This window comes from Gracilinanus agilis, chromosome 6 (genome assembly GCF_016433145.1).
Source record: "Gracilinanus agilis isolate LMUSP501 chromosome 6, AgileGrace, whole genome shotgun sequence".
Lineage (NCBI taxonomy): Eukaryota > Metazoa > Chordata > Mammalia > Didelphimorphia > Didelphidae > Gracilinanus > Gracilinanus agilis.
Window position 1 is genome coordinate 241,921,937 of NC_058135.1, and position 17,790 is coordinate 241,939,726.

Sequence of the window (17,790 nt, forward strand, 5' to 3'; positions counted from 1 at the left end):
AGCTTAAAACAGTACTGGACTCAATCTATCCACTAGGCTATCATCTTTAGGCCAATTCATTCTGTATAACAATAAACTAAGATAGCCACAAGTAGGAGATCAGGTCCCAGCTAAGAATTCCGAATGGACCACTCATAGTTTCTACTGACTGCTATTTGGCAGCATCTTTCCACTGGGCATTATTGAAATCCATGTGGAATTCCTTCAAGGATTTAGCCAGAGTGACCTGGAATTGTGCTGCTTTTCTTTAGTTAAACTTAATACATGTTAATTAAGGCTTAACTATGTGCAAAACACTGTTGATTTTTGAAGTCCTCCATCAGGACACCTGTCTCCTGACAAGGTCAGTGTGAAGATTGGGAGAAGCTCTACTATACAATGAAGGCACAGCGAGCATTCATCAGCTTAATCAAAAGACAGCAGGCTTCTTTATTTTAAAAGGCTTTTTACAAAATGTAATATTTTTTATCATTTGTTTTTTAAAAAATAGAACATAATATATCACATAACAATAATAGAATATAAATGACTTGTTATAAAAAATATAATAAATTATAATAACTATACATATCCAAGAGAAACAAATTCTCACCGTAGCTATGTCCAAAAATCTGTTTCATTTTTTTCTCCCTCCCATCTCTCCTCACTCCCCAAGAAGGCAGGTAATAGGACAATGATTCCCAAAGTGGGCGCCACCGCCCCCTGGTGGGTGCTGCAGCGATACAGAAAGGCAACTATGGCCACAGGTGCATTTATCTTTCCTATTCATTGCTATTAAAATTTTTTAAAAATTAATTTCCAGGGGGCTAAGTAATATTTTTTCTGGAAAGGGGGCGGTAAGCCAAAAAAGTTTGGGAACCACTGTAATAGGATATCATTTGTACATATCATATAATACATATTTCTATGTTCATTATGTTGTGAAACAAGACACATAATGTAATATTTTCAGAAGATATGTATACCTAGTGAGTTGTGCAGAGTGTTAGGACAGAACAGAAGTTAGATTTTTAGGGGTATCCATAGGACAAGGACAGGAAAGCCAAGCTCTCAAGATGTGAAGAAGTGAGTCAGAATGGACATCAAAAGCAGGCTTTCATTCTCCCCCAGCTTGCTATAATAGTGCATGAACCATTATTCTGTAGAATCTGATGAGCTTCAAACAGTTCAGGAGTCCCATGTTCCTTTTAGAGCTCTTAATAAGGCTTGAGGTTGGGAGGCTGGGAACAGAGATGATCTAGGCAGGCTCCTTCACTCCCAGGAACAATCTACTCTTTTAGGATTGTTCTCTGAGCACACAGTGCTGTTTTCCGTAATTACTTTAAGCTGAGCTATAAAACTGCATTTCTAAGCCTCATGGGTCCAAGAGGTCAGTTTGATGCTCCTCTGTGCCCTGGGCACTATTCAAAGGGCAACAGTAAAGGTTGACCCAGGCTTGTGGGATGCTTCAGGCTAACATAATTCTCAAACCAAGAAAAGGATAAAAGAATCCTGATTGAGTCTAGGCAGTAGGTTCCTGGTCAAAATAACACACCTGAGACAAATTGCCCTCTGGGCCTTCTCTGCCTAGTTTTGGTGCCCCATGCACTGAACACAGTAAATACTTAAGAAATATTTGTTAAATTTCTTGAACTCCTGCTCCTTACTTGAGCAATATGGCAGCCATGACCCAGGGTTCTGGCCCCTGACCCAGTCTTTTGCCTGAGAAATTATACTGTAGGCATAAAAATTCTTCCCCCACTGACTAACTGAACAAACTAAGTTTAAAAACACATTTCATCGTCTATTTTTTCCTGAATGAACAAAATATCTCTGTGTTTAGTGGTGACCTTTCCTTTATAAGAATTGTATTCCATTAAAACTAAATAGTTCATCAAAATAATTTCTTGGTGCATTTCTAACTCAAAATGTCATAGAACATTTTATTCAAAACACATTTATTCTCCTTTTTAGAAGTGTCTGTTTCCTAAAGGAGCTATATTGTTATTTTGCCCAAATTTCTCCCTATATTCTTCCTCTTTCTTCCAAAAGAGCCATCTCTTATACCAAACACACACACATGTTTTAGCACAAAAGGAAAAAAATTAAACTTAACTATTTAAATTATTTTTTAAAACTCTGATGTTATATACAATGTCCTACACTTGTAAATGAACCAATACATCCTGTGCAAAGGAAAGAGAGTGACTATCTCTTATTTGAGGACACACTTCTCTTTCACAATTTCACATCATTCAATTTTGATTATCTGGGAGTTGTTCTCTCCCTATATGATGTTGTAGTCACTGTCAATGTTGTTTTTACTGGTCCTGCTTATTTTACTTGGCCTCAGTTCATGAAAATCTTTCCATGCTTCTTTGTATTCATCATGTACATTGTTTCTTAGAGCATATATAATGGTAATATTCCATTACATTAATATACCACAATTTATTGAGCCATTCCCCAATTAATCAGCATCTGCTTTGTTTCCAGCTCTCTACTGCCACAGAAATGGCAGGTATAAATATTTTGGTGTATGTGGAATTTTTCTCAGGGTCCTTATTGGTGTATATGCCCATTTAATCATTTTATTTACTTAATTCCAAATTGCTTTCCAAACTGTTTGTACCAATTCACAGCTCTACCAAGAGTGAATTAGCACCCCTGTCTTGCAGTGAATTCTCTAACATTCTCTATGCTCACTTTTGTCTTCTTTGCCAATTTTCTAGGTCAGAGTTGTTTTGTTTTATATTTTTTAATCAAGATGGTGTGATTATTATTTTTAAGATTATTTGGAGTATTCTTGTGTAATGGTGTTAATAGTTTGTATTTCTTCTTTTGATAACTACTTGTTCATATTCTTTGACTACTTCTCTTGGGGAATAGCTTTTGGTCTTATGTCTATGCTAATTGCCTATATAAGCTTGAATATCAGACTCTTATCTGAGAAATTGAAAACAAAATTCTTTTTCTTTTTCTGATTGACTTATCTTCCTAGGCTAATCACATTAATTTTGTTAACTAAAAAAAAAAGACTTTCAATTTCATGCAATCTGAATTGTTAACTTATCCTTTATCCTTTGTACTTATCCTTGTCCCTTATCAGTCTGTTGTTATGAAAAATACATGATCTGAGCCTCTTCTAATTTTTTATGGTATCCATTTTGAGTTTATTGTCATATGGTGTTAGTGTTGGTCTAAACTTAATTTCTGGCAAGATTATTAGTTTTCCCAAATATTTTTGGCCCATATGGTATAGAGGGAGTTCTTTCCTAGGTAATTTCCATATAGGGATTTTACTTTATGCTACCTCATCAAGTTTATGGTTCACCTTAAAAAAATCCTAAGGAATTAGCAAAGGATCTAATTGATAAAATGTTTACAGAAAAATATCAGGATACAAATTCATCTACAGAAAATCAATAGCATTTCTGTATAGCAGTATAAAGCCAAGAAGTGAAAAATAGAATTATAATGACCCTTTGGCCCCAAAGAAGAGGTATGAGAAAATACTTCTTGTCTTTGCAGAGGTGGGGAAATATACATGGAATATCACATATTTGTCAGGCATTTAAAAAAAATGTTGGTTAGCTTCTCAGAATTTTTTCCCTCCCATCCTCTTGCCCCATACTTTTAAAAAATTATTTATTTTGAGGGATGGCATTCTGGGAGAGGGTGAGATGACAAATAGAATGGAAAATGTAGGTCATATAAAAACAAAAAATATGAAGAAAAGTGTATTTAATAAAACAAATAACTACAGAATGCATTAACTATCAGGGAGTCTATTTACTAAATCATACTCAATATCTATATAAATATAAATTGCTCCCTAAAGAAATGAATAACAACTTCAATAACTGGAGGGATATTCAGTGCTTACAGCTGGAACATGACAATACAATAAAAATGACAAGCTGACAAATTAATTTACAGATTTAGTGTTATAGCAATCAGAATGCTAGAAGAAAAGGATACTTCACAGAGCTAGACAAAATAATAACAAAACTCATTTGGAAGAACAAAAGATCTAACATATCAAAAGAAATTTTATTTTAAAAATAGGAATGAAGAAGGAAAAACACTTCGAGTCCTCAAACTATATTATAAAATGGCAGTCATTAAATCATTTGGTATTAGTTTTAAAAAAAGAAAAGTAGATGAATGGAACAGACGAGACAAGGAGGAGTTAGAAATAATTGGACACATTTACATTCTTATATAATAGCTTATAAAAGCTAAAAATTGAGACAATGAGCATATCTTTTGAGTATTGCTCACATTTATGTAATGTTTTCAGACTGGCAAAGGGCTTTACATATGTTATTTTATCTAATTCTCTCAGTATACCTGTAAGGTAGATGTAATTGTCCCCAATTTTTTACAGAGTTGCAAATTGAGGCTTCAAGGGGGCAAGTGACTAACCTAGAGTCACACAAGTACTAAGAGTCTAAGAGGAGATTCAAACCCAAGACTTCCTAAATCTAAGCCCAGTATTCCATCTAAGACTTCAGGCTGCACGTAATGGCTTGACAGATAGGGTGGGTGTACACAGGTTATTAGACATAACATGGGACAAGTACATGGTTTGCTAAACACATTTAATTGGTAAAGACAAAACATTATGATTTAATTAGTATTTACTGCTAAACAATCATTATTATTAAAGAGCACGATCTATGAAAACGTCTATAATGATGCCTCTCTAGACAAGACTGCCCGGATGGCTCTAACATTTGTTATTTCATGTCAAACTGCAATGTCTTTTTTTACTGGAGTCAGGAATGTAGAGGGGGCAGATCAGCACAGTTCTCCCACACATTGGTCGGTAGCTATTGGGAGAATTTTTAAATTCACCGAGAATTCAAGAGATGATGGGGACCTGGAGATGCTAGAACTACAGAGGCATAAACTTGAAACTTGTCCCAAACGTTGAGAGTACACGGTTTGGGATTATTTAGAATCTAGAAATCAATGAAAACAAAGGCTGCTGATTATTTCCCTTATCCTGTAGATATTCTTTGATTGTTTTATTTTTTTTCTTGTTTTTTTTTTCTTATGGCACACACGTGGGAGAGTCGGGTACCTCAAGCATGCACAGGATATCGCAAATATGATTTCCACTAAGTTTATGGGCCATCCTTTGGGAGCCACCACTTAGAATGCAGGGCAAGTGAACTCTGTAACTATAGAGTGGATCTGGATTTGAGTAAGGCATTTGGCGGCATCTCCTGATAGTATTTATGAATGAAATGGAGAGAAATTGAGAGTGAGTAACAGCACACTTGAGTGGATTAAAGACTGAATGACTGGACCCAAAAACTGTTATTCCTCAATATTGAGGAAGCTCTATAGTCCCTGCTATTTCCTGCCCCGATCAGGTCAGATAAGTAATGCTCTTTTTACAGAGTATTCTCCATACTACTCTGTACAAAGAGAAATGGATAAAATGCTGGACCCAAATTCAAGAAGACCGAGGTTTAAATCTGACCTGAGACACTTACTAAATGTGTCAAACTGGGCAAATCATTTAACTAGTCTGTCTTGGTTTCCCCATTTTTAAGATGGGGATAATAACAGCACCTGTCTCCCATGGCGGACATGAGAATCAAATAGCATAAAGCAAACATTAAAATGCCGGGTAAATTCTAGATTATTGTTATTTTAAATTATTAATGTTATTGGCATGTTTTGCATTTCCTGTTACTGGACTGTTTGAGCAGCAAGGATGTGTCAGCGTGGTATATTAGAGTGCTGGACTTGGTATTAGAAAAACCTGGGTTCAAATCCCACTTCAGATATGACTTCTTTTCTGTTTTTAACCCTTTTTTGCTATCTTGGAATTAATAGTAAGTATTGGTTTCAAGGCAAAAAGAAGGGTAAAGATTAGGTAACTGGGGTTAAGTGACCACACTGAGCTAGCAAGCGTCTGAGGCCATATTTGAACCCAGGATTCTGCCCACTGAGCCACCTGGCTGCCCCTCAGAAACTAGTTCAATGAATGGGCATATCACTTAACATCTTCTGATTCTCTTTTTTCATCACCTGTAAAATAGGAATAACAATCCTATTTATATTAATATATATATTTAGGTATTATACAATAATATATAATAATATATAATAATACAATAATATATAATAATATATTATTATACAATATATATATTATACAATATATTATTATATATTATACAATAATATATACAATAATATATAGTAATATATTATTGTATAATACCTAAATATATATTATATAGTACCTAAAAATATATATTATATATTATATAAATACCTAAATATATATATTATATAATACCTAAATATATAATATTTATACTATATAATAATATGGTTATGTATTTATATATTAAATATAATAATAAAGTTTACGTATGTATTAGATATATATGTATATATATGTATATATACACAAATATATACCTAAATCATATGTGCAAAGTGATACAAGGTAATTTCCAGAAGGGAGAAGATTTACAGTAGCTAGAATGGTCTTCCTCAGGGAAGAAGGGAGCTCCTGAGTTTTGAAGGATGCTAGGGATTTTTCACAATGGAAGTCATAGGAAGGGGGTGCATTCTTGACTTGGGAGACAATGTGTGAAAGGGCAGAAAAGACAGATGAAATGTATTCTGTGAGAGAAGGGTCAATATGGCTGGACCATGGAATGCCCAAAGGCAAATAAAGTATAAAAAGGCAAGAAAAATCGGGTGATGACAGTTTGTGAAGAGTATTCAGTACTAAGCTGAGGAGTTTATATTGATCCCAGAGGTCACTAGGATCCACGAATGCCTCTTGAGCAGAGGAATGCCTTGCCAGACCGGTGCTTTGGAAGTGTTCCTTTGGCAAGTGGGGAGGATGGATTGGAGAAGGGGAAGGTGAGATTCTGGGGGACCAGTCGGGTGGCTATTGGTAATAGTCCTGGAGAGAGATGATGAAAGCCTAAATTAGGATGGTTATAGTGAGAGTGGAGATAAGGCGTTATAAATACAAGTGATGTTATGGAATTAGAATCTGTATAATTTGACAAGCAATTGGATTGTGGGGAGTTGAATGAGAGCGACACACTGAGGATGATTCCGAAGTTGCAGAGCCTGGGTGTCTCTAAGATTGGTAGTGCTCTTCATGGAAACGGTGGATTTGGGGGTTAAATTACTGAGTTATGGTCTGGACATTTTGAGTTTGAGGCACCTTTAGTTGTTATTGTCTGACAAGCAATTAGAGATGTGGGAATGGAGCTCCTGAGAATTTAGGGATATATAGTAGGACCCCTATATCTGCAGGGGATGTGTTCCAGGACCTTCCATTGATGGCTGAAACCTCAGATAAAAGCAAACCCCTGCTGACCTCCTATTTGGTGCTCTCTCTCCCCTTCCCACCCCCTCTGCTTAACCTCTCACCACCAACACTCCAAAGTAAATAAAACAAATTAAAACCCTTTTTAAAATGAGATTAATAGCAAAAAAAGAACTCATATGGAGAAACCACCAAACACTGCGCTGCCATGGAGTGGGAAATGAAACTACTGGGGAGGGGAGAATAAGACTATCATTTTATGTACCATCTTTGTGGAGTTGACATTTGAACCCATAGGAGCTGATGAGACCCAGAAAGGAGAGAAGAGAATTCAGGATAAAGTCTCCGTTTATATTTTCTTTCCCTGCAGGCATCTGTGTATGTCTTGAAGTCTTTGGGTGGGGCTGGTCTGAGTACCATCTTCTCCCATCATCCTGTGGTTCTCAACTCCATATTTATTCTGCGAACTATACTCTGTTTCCTTAGCATTTCTCCAACTAGTGAATTGGTATAGATCCTTTTGGAATTCATCACACTCTGTTTTAAGTAAGAGTTTTTAGAATAATTTTTTTAAAGAACAAAACAGGTGCATGCTGTTTGTTATTTCAAGGAAATTGTGACCAGATGCTGTCTTTAATAAAAAAGAAAAATGATCCTCAGGCTGTTGCAAATGTTTCTAGATGGGTCTGGCCTTTCATTCATTCTTTCCTTCTGGTCCCCCATCTCCTCCCCACCTCCCCCAGTCCCCTATTCAGGAGACTTAAGTTCAATACTCCTTGTCACATTGATGTTGCCAGATGACAGATTAATTCCCAACCTCTGTGACCTTTTCCCACAGGCGGATTTAAACTGCAACATTCAAGATGATGCGGGGGCTTTCTATGGGGTAACCAGTCAGTATGAGAGTTCAGAGAACATGACCATCACCTGTTCTACCAAAGTCTGTTCATTCGGAAAGCAAGTAGTGGAGAAAGTAGAGGTAAGATGGTGATTTCATTTCCGTTGCAAACCCTCATTTCCCTGGAACGGCGGTCTGTAAGGCAGAGGGGCAGAATTTTGGTCTGATTGTTCTTCTGCCCCTGCTGTCCTCCATTCATTGTTTCTAACAGAACACTTTCTAAGGCGGAATCCGATAGGGTTGAGTTTCACTTGGAGGTCCCATCATGACTGCCCCGTGGTCTGATAAAGCTGAAAATAACCCCTAAGGCTTGTCATGGTTGGCTTAGCCAATACTCTATAGATGAGAAGGGGCCACTCTTCTGCGGCTTCAGGAAAGCCATCTCAAGATTGCAGTTCAGCTATTAAGGAACCACTTCTTGAAACGTTCTACAATGATATCTAATTTTCTAAAGTGACTTACAATGGAGAAGGATAATATCTGCCTCTTGTTTTGAGGTTCACATCCCTGGTGACCAAACCATTGCATTGTTTTTTCCATCCAGGATATATTGATATTTTTTGTTTCTTACGCTGCAGTTATTTCCCAATAATTCCACCTCCTCTCCTCCCATCCCCATAAAACCATTCTTTATAATAAAGAAGAGCTTTTCATGAAAACCAGCAGACACAGCAACAGGATATAGAACATTCCGCATCTGTAGCCTTCTGCTTCTTTATGGAGAACATATAAATGGGTTTCATCATTTAGGACCAAGATCTATTGTATTTCTCTTTGTAGGATGAACCACTGATCTTTGTATAATGAATTCCAGTAACCCATGTTCGGTTTACTGTTATAATGGTAATAATAGCTAGCATTTGTATAGAGCTTTAATGTTTGCAATATGCTTTGCATATATCATCTTATCTGATCCTTACAATAGCCCTGGGCAGTAAGTGCTCTTATTATCCCCATTTTACAAATGAGAAAACTAAGGCAGACAGAGGTTAAGTGACTTGCTCAGGCAACACACTGTGTCTGAAACCCTATTTGAACCTAGCTTTTCCTGACTGTAGATCCAGCTCTCTATCTTCCGCCCTAAATGTCTATATTTTCCCTGAGTCAGTTCATTGGTAGGTATATATATATATATAGTGCTAGTAAGTGCTCAGCCTCTGCTGGACCCTGTGGAAGATATCCAAGATATATAAGACATAGTTCCTGCCTTAACCAGTCTTGTTGGAAAAATAATCAGAGATGGAATAGAGATGACACAAGATAGTCTGCTAAGTGCTCAGTTCCATGTTAGAGACTAGATTGCTATAAGAGCTTAGAAAATGGATATCTCTGCAGATTAATAGAATTTGGGAGCAAAATCTGGGGGTGGGGATGGGGAAAAGGGAAGGAACGTGGTGGCAAAGATGTCCAGGGCCTTTGAAGGCTAGCTAGTCCTTAGATAAGCTCTGAGAGAAAGAGGAAAGGCATGCTAAGTGGTGGAAGCATTAGGAAGGAAGGAAACTTGTGATTTTATAAGTTTAGAGAACCTCCTAATATTGAACCATCCCTTCATTCCTGGTAGAAAACTTATTGACCTCCTTGCTAGTATTTTATTTAATTTTTTTACATCAATATCCATTAGGGAGATCTATAGTTTTCTTTCTCTGTTTTTGCCCTTCCTGGTTTCAGCATCAATTCCATGTTTGTGTCCTAAAAGGAATTTACTGGAAATCCTTCTTCACCTATATTTTTTTTCAAAATTGTTTCTGTAAGTATTGGAACAGCGAACTTCCACCACTTTTGAAATTAAGAAGAGCAGTTTGTTCATGAGGCTTAGGGGGCTGACCAGGACCATGTGCACATGATTAGTGTGTGTTAGAGAGAAGACTTGAACTCTGCGTTTTCCTGAGTGCAGAGCTGGCCCCTCAACCATGATCTCACACTGCCTTTCAGTGGAGGCATAAAGGAACAAAGACAGAGGACAAAGACCCAAGGCCAGACTTTGTGCTGAATAAGTAATAAGAGAGAAGGTTCGAGAGGTGAACCGGGTCCATATGATGGAAGAATTGAAATGCCTAAATGGGGAATTTGAAATGGATTCTGTTGGCAGGTACAAGTTCAGAACCAGAGAACTGAGAAGATGAAAAAAATTAGTTTTAAGAAGGATCATTGTTAGGAAAGCATGTGGGGTGGTTTGGAGCAAGGTGAGATTAGAAAGAAGACAGGAAGTCAGCCAGATCATTTCAAGTTTAGGTGCCTGGGTGTGTAACTAGAGTGACAGATCAATAAAGGAGAAGGGATGCCCATGAGGGACATGTGGAAGAAACAAGGCTTTGTGGCTTAATAGAAGGGCAAAGGAAATGAAAGAGACACAAAGACTGACTCCTGAGTTTTGAGCTTATTTAATTAGGGAAAACTATTGAAATGAAGAGGCAATGCAGGATCAACTAGATGACTCAGTAGATTGAGAGCCAGTTCTAGAGCAGAAGGTCCTGGTTCAAATCTGGTCTCTTACACTTCCTAGCTGTGTGACCGTGGGCAAGTCACCTAACCCTCACTGCCTAGCCCTTACTGCTCTTCTGCCTTGGGACCAATATTAGATACTGATTCTAAGATGGAAGGCAAGGGTTAAAAAAAAAAAAGAAGCAATTTGGTATAGTAGATTCAGTGCCACGTTTGGATTAAAAAAGACCTAAGGGTCAGATCTCAAGTCCCACAAGCTCAATGACTCTAGGCAAATTATTTAATCTGTCATTGCTCCCTCTTAAAACTGTAAGTTGCAAAGCAGGTGTCTGTCTTCATTGGTACAAGGAGTTTCCTATGCCGATGGATGGAGAGGGGTTTTTTTGTTTCCTTTTCTTTTTCTACCGACCAACACACTATCTCCCTTCTCTCCCTTTCCCTGCTAGGCAAACACACCTGAGCAAACAGACCCTAGGCTAGGCAGATTTTTGTCAGCACTCATGATTTGTACGTTTCTTAGATGATGGCCTTTTGGTCATCAAGCCCATGGCCAAGCTGCTCAGAGCTGGGTCTCAGACTAGTCCTTTCCTGTATGTGACCAATAAATCTCCTTCTCAATGTCCCCAAATAGGGAATCTCCTAAATGAAGATCTCAGTGAGGGGGAGGGAGGCCACCTCCCAAAATTTTCTCTTTTGTAGGCTATACTTTAGCCTTTTTTCAAAATGTTCTCCATCCTCTTTCCCATCTTAGTTGACCCCTTCCAGATTTATATCAGCTCGTGGCTACCCTTCCTAAAATATGTGACCTCCAGTCCCGCCAAGGTGTCTGACCAGTCAGAGTATAGCAGAAATGTCATTTCCCTCCTTCTGGATACTTTAACTCTCTTAAATTTAGCCTAGAATAAAATTAGCTTTTTTGGCTGCCATATCAGTTTCTCCATCTTTTTTAGCGAAGGTTTAGACTATATGGTATCTGTGAATCCCTTCCCAACTGTAGCATCCTTTGATTTCTGTGAGTTAAGATAGGACCTTTCTGGTCATTGAATTCTTGTTAATTAGGCATTTAACAAACATTTATTGAATACCCACTCTAGAATTTCTTATGCTAGGCCTTCTGGGATATGCTGCTCAAAATCGTATTTGTCATCAGTGTAAATTTCCAAATTTCAAAATGCCTTCCATCTTTAAAAATAATTAGAATGTAAGATATTGAGTGATAAGTGCTAGGGAAAAGATATAACTTAAATGCTGTGGAATTTTGGGAAAGATGATTTCTGCCTGGGAAGATCAAGGAAAACCTTAGAGGAGGTGAAAGTGGTGCTAGGTCTTGATGGATAAGTCGGCTTTAGAGGCAGAAATGGTGGTAGGGCAGGTCATTTCAGGAAGACGGAGCAAAAACACAAAGGTGAGATATTACAAGACATTTTTTAGAATTTCAGACATCATTTTGGTTATAATGACAGTTTTATGTTGGAAAGAGCTAGAAAGGTAAAGGAACCTAGTTTTGGCGACCTTTGTTTAGTAGACATGGGGAAACTCCTTGCCTGTTCTGTTGAAAGCTCCCCATTCCCTTGGTTGGGTAGTTATAATAATCACGACTGATATAGTTGGATGGATGGATGGATGGATGGATGGATGGGTGGGTGGGTGGATGGATAGATAGATAGATGGATGGGTTAATGGGTAGACAGACAGATGAATGGATGGATGGATAGATATGTTGTAATAATAACATATATGTACTATATATACATACGTGTAGGTATATATAGGTATTTGCTACAAGAATCATTGGGCAATAGTCAATTATTGAATGTATTTTGAAATTTACAGAAATGTTCATCTTTTTGTTTTCTTCCTCAGACGGAATATGCGAGGTTTGAGAATGGCCGATTTGTGTATAGAATAAACCGCTCTCCCATGTGTGAATATATGATCAACTTCATCCACAAACTCAAACATTTACCAGAGAAGTATATGATGAACAGTGTGTTGGAAAACTTTACAATTTTGTTGGTAAGGGACTAATTTATTTCCAATAATACAGGATAATTTCTCTTGTTCTTTTCCATTTTGCCCCTTATTTTGAAAAAGGAGGCAGAAATGTGTTCTGTTAAATGGGAGGAAATGTATCTGCTGCCAACTTGCCTGGATTGTTGGTAGGAAAACTTTTTATAAACCATAAGGCAGCAACAACAAAATAAGTCTCGTGTATGTAGCAATTCAAATTTTCATTATTTACTTAAATTATGCCTTGTAAATTTACAAATTTTCATAAATTATCCCATTTGATCTTCACAACAACCCTGGGAAGTAGATAGAGGAGAAAACTGAGGCTGAGAGAGGGTCAGTGACTTGTCCAAGGTCACAAAACTAACATCTAAGGCAAGATTTGGACCTAGAACTTCCTCACTTCAAGTCCAGCATTCAACCCAGTACCCCATCTAGCTGCCTCTGAATCAGTTTGAGCTTAGTATTATTATTAATAATATACTTTACGATGGGAAGCAACAGATCGCATGGTACAAGAGAAAGAATGTAAGATTTTGGAGTCAGAGGGATCTGAGTTCAAATCCTGGATCTTCTGTTTATTGCCTGCGTGACCTTGGTCAAATCACTTCAGTTTTGTGAGCCTAATCTGTAAAATGAGGGATTTGGACTGCATGACCTCTGAAATCTAGCTCTAAGTACGTGATCCTATAAATGAAATCTTAGCAGATGCCCATATCTGTCTCTTTGTTTCAATAGGTCCTATCCCTCTAGAGGTGACTTCCTAGCAAAGTGCTAATTCTTTTTACAGATGAAATATTGTCCCCAACTGTGTTCCCAGGGTCAGCTGGACAGCAGAACCCTTCATAGACTGGAAAACCCAGTTTAGAGTCACCTGTGATGGTGGTACTTTATGTAAAGATGTGAATTTGCCCCAAAATGAAAATGGAGCTCAAAAATCCCATTTCTCAGCAGTTTACAGAAAAGAGAATAAAGCCCAGAGGTTCAGCCACATGGGAGAATATGGTGGGGATGAATATCAAAGGGCACCCGGCCCTGGCAGTGTCGTAAATCTTCACAAGCGAGCGCAGTTGAGCCAGATGCCTCTACACTTTTGTTGTGGGGATGCCTAATGAGAAGGAAGACTTAGAGCACTAGAACTTGGAGGCAGGACCTAAATGCAGGGTCCTGCTGAGAGTAACTGAGTCTAACACACATAAAATGGGGAGAGACAGAAAGAGAAAAAGAGTTGTTGGATATTCTATAGGCAGCCAGTTAGCTTCTTCTTCCACAAGCACACGACCTCTCTTCTGCATGATGCTAGCTCACAGCAGTGTTTGATCTGAAATGAAAGGTAATAATAAAACAAAAATAAGAGGATTCCTTGCCCTGTAAACTGTCCAAAGGAACCAGACCACATGAGAGCCTCCAACATGTTGATTTGTTCCCACCAGTATAAAGAGATCATCTTTCCCTGAAGTCTTCTGGTGCCTCATACTAACATGAAGGTGCCTCTGGGGCTCGAAGGCTGTTCTAACAGAGCCCGAGCTCTGGCAATTCCCACCAAGCTATAAAGGTTTCAAGTTGAAGTCCAGCATCTCTCTCCTTCAAGAAGCAGACCTAATCTGGCCTCAGATACTTCCTAGCTGTGTGACCCTGGGCAAGTCACTTAACCCCCATTGCCTAGCCCTTACCACTCTTCTGTCTTGGAACCAACCAATACACAGTATTGATTACAAGATGGAAGGTAAAGGTTTAAAAAAAAAAAAAAAAGAAGAGGGTAGCTCAGTGAATTGAGAGCCAGGCCTAGAGACAGGAGGTCCTAGGTTCAAAGCCGGCCTCAGACACTTCCCAGCTGTGTGACCCTGGGCAAGTCACTTGACCCCCACTGCCCACCCTTACCACTCTTCCGCCTAAGAGCCAATACACAGAAGTTAAGGGTTTAAAAAAAAAAAGAAGTAGAAGCTTTCCTGAAGAGAACCAAGAAGCTCCTCTGTAATCTGTTGGTCACTGGGCAACACATTCTTTTCATTACTGTAATTCATGACACCATCTACCAAAGCATAGAGGAGCTACAGTCTATAACAATGATGAGGAGAGGAAGAAAGAAGACGAGATGAAGAAGAAGAAAAGGAAGGAGGAGGAGAGGAAAAAAGAGGACAAAGGAAAAGAAATAAGGAAGAGGTAGAGGAAGAGCAAGAAGAAGAAGAAAGGGAAAAAGAAAAAGAAAAGGGAGAAGAGGAAAAGGAAGAAGAAGGGAGGAAAGAAAATGGCTTGTATATAGCACTTTTAGGGTTGGCCATGTGCTTTCCATGTACTGTCTCCTTTGACCCTCACAAACAACTCTGTTAAGTACTTGCTATTTTAACCCCATTTTGCAAATGAAGAAATTGAGGCACAGATTGCTTAAGAGACTCTCCCAGGGACATACAGCTAGTCACTGTCTGAAGTAGGATTCAAAATCAGATCTTCATGACTCCGAGTACAGTGCTCTACCCAAAGGTGCAGCTTCCCTGGTGGTGGCCATAAGGAGCTTTGGGAGCATTGAAGTGCCGAGCTAGACCATTGAGCCATATTGAATTTTTTTCAAAAACGTAATCAGTAAAGACACAAAGGCTGACATTCCGATTCACAAAACCCAGTTCCCAAATACAAGATGAAGGAGTCAAGCCTGGAAGGTATTCTTCCTGAATAAGATCTGGAAGTTTTGGTGGGTCGCACCCTCATTGTGATAGGATAAAGAGGAGATAATCACAGGTTAAATGGAGAGGAGTTCAGTGTCCACACTTAGGGCGGTGACCATCCCACTTGCTGTACCCTGCCCTGGTTGGACCTCATTCTAATCTCTGGTACAGTTCTGGGCACCACATTTTAGGGAGGATATTGATTATCTGGGAAGTATCCCCGAGACTACAGGTTACGGCATATCGATCAGCATTTTTAAGTGCCTACTGTTACCAGGCACCAGCTGTGGAAACCAAAAGAGGCAAAAGACAATCTCTGCCCTCAAAGAACTTACAATCTAATAGGGAAGAAAACATGCAAATAAATATATGCAAAGTAAACTTCTATAGAGAGGATAAATAGGAAACAATCAACAGAGGGAAGTCACGGACATTAAGACAGGTTGGGGGAGACTTCCTGTAGGAGGTAGGATTTTGTTTGAGGCTTTAAGGAAGGAAGCCAGAGAAACCAGTGGGTGGAGATGAGGAACAACTCATTACAGGCATGAGGGATAGCTAGAGAAAATGCCTGAAGCTAAGAGAGAGATGGAATGTTTTGTTCATGGAACATCCAGGAGGCTGATGTCACTGGATGGAAGAGTATGTTAGGGGGTGGGATAGAAGACTGAGAAGGTAGAAGGGGGCTAAGTTATAAGAGACTTTGAACATTTAGCAGAAGAGTTTAGATTTGATCCCTGAAGGTGATGGAGAGCCACTGGAATTTATTGATAGGGTGTGTTAGAGCCACTGGAGTGTATTGAGTAGGAGGTGTTACCACTGGAGTTTATTGAGTAAGGGATGTGACATGAGTGGGACTATTTGTGACTTCTCTATGATGTGTGTAACTGTTATATGAACTTTTAAAAAATCACTTTAGTGACCAAATGGAGGATTGATTGGAATGGGGAGAGACTTAAGGAAAACTGACCCACCAGCTTTTCAAACAGTAGTCCAGATGTGAAGTGATGAAAGCCTGCCCCGGGGGGATGACAGTGCCTGCCAGAGGAGAGAAGGAGGCATATTGGAGAGATATTGCAAAGGTGGCATTGAGTGGCCTGCCTATGGGGATAAGAGATAGTGAAGAATGCAGAATGACTTCTAGGTTGCAAGCCTGAGGGACTGGGAGGGTGGTGCTGCCCTCTATAATAATAGGGAAGGAAGGAGAGAGGTTTGAGGCATATTGAGTGTTGAGGGCTTGACTGAAACAACTGTAGCTGTTTGGCCTAAAGAAGAAAGGGCTTAGGGGAAAACTGAGAGTTCTTTTGAAAAACAAGAGGGTTTGCATTTGACCCAAAAGGATAAAACTAGGAGTAGGGAGAATCAATAGTCAGGGTTAGATTTGATGATGAGAGCTATCCCAGAGGAGAATGAACTACTTCAGGGGTGGATGGAAGGCAATGTAGTGTGTCAACCATCTTCACTGGATGACCATCTGTCTGAGAGTCTATAGAGAAGGATTTCTAAACCTTGGGTCCGTGAACTTGTTCTTAAAAATATTTTGAGAGCCAATATTGTGAAAATGATAATCTTCCCTAAATTAATATACCCATTCAATGCCATACCTATCAAACTGCCCAAAAATTATTGCATAGAAGTAGAAAAAATAACAACAAAGTTCATCTGGAAAAACAAAAGGCCAAGAATATAAAGAAATTAATAAAAAAAAATATGAAGGAAGAAGGCCTGGCCATACAGATTCCAAACTATATTATTAAGAAGTAATCTTAAAGACAATCTGGTACTAGCTAAGAAATAGAGTGGTGGATCAGTGGAATAGATTCGGTAATTAACACACGGCAGTTCATGTCCACAGCAACTTTAATGTTTGCCAAATCCAAAGATCCAAGCTTTGGGGGAAAGAACTCACTATTTGACAAAAACTGTAGGGAAAACTGGAAAGCAACATGGCAGAGACTGAGCACAGACCAACATCTCACACCATACACTGGGATAAAGTCCAAATGGATACTTGATCTAGAAATAAGGGTGACTAAACAAATTAGGGGAACCTGGAAAAGTTTACTCATCAGACTTATGAATAAGGAAAGAATTTATGATCAAATAAGACATGGAAAAAATGGAATAGAATAATTTGGGTTACATTAAATTTAAAAGGTTTTGTCCAAATAAAAACAATGTAAACCAAGATTAGAAGGGAAGTAACAAATTTTGGGGGAAATCATATAGCAAAAGTCTCTGACAAAAGCCTGGTCTCTCAAATATAGAGAGAAGTGAGTCATATGTATAATACAAAGTATTCCCTCAATCAAAAAATGGTCAAAGGATATGAACAGGTAGTTTTCAGAAGCAGAAATTAAAACTGTTCTTAGTCATATGAAAAAATGTTCCAAATCACTATTGATTAAAGAAATGCAAATTAAAACAACTCTTGAGATACCACCTCACACTTATCAGAATGGCTAACTTGTCCAAAAAGGAAA

At 38.5% G+C, this 17,790-nt stretch overlaps 1 protein-coding gene across 2 annotated transcripts in view; it reads left to right on the top strand.

The window, feature by feature from the left end:
- Window positions 1–17,790, top strand: part of TEAD1 (TEA domain transcription factor 1) — a 64,455-nt gene that overhangs the window by 44,378 nt on the left and 2,287 nt on the right. For both annotated transcript variants that reach the window (XM_044681434.1, XM_044681435.1), the window contains exons 6-7: window positions 8,136–8,276; window positions 12,501–12,653. In XM_044681434.1, the coding sequence (XP_044537369.1) occupies window positions 8,136–8,276; window positions 12,501–12,653 (294 nt within the window). The remainder of the gene's footprint in view (window positions 1–8,135; window positions 8,277–12,500; window positions 12,654–17,790) is intronic.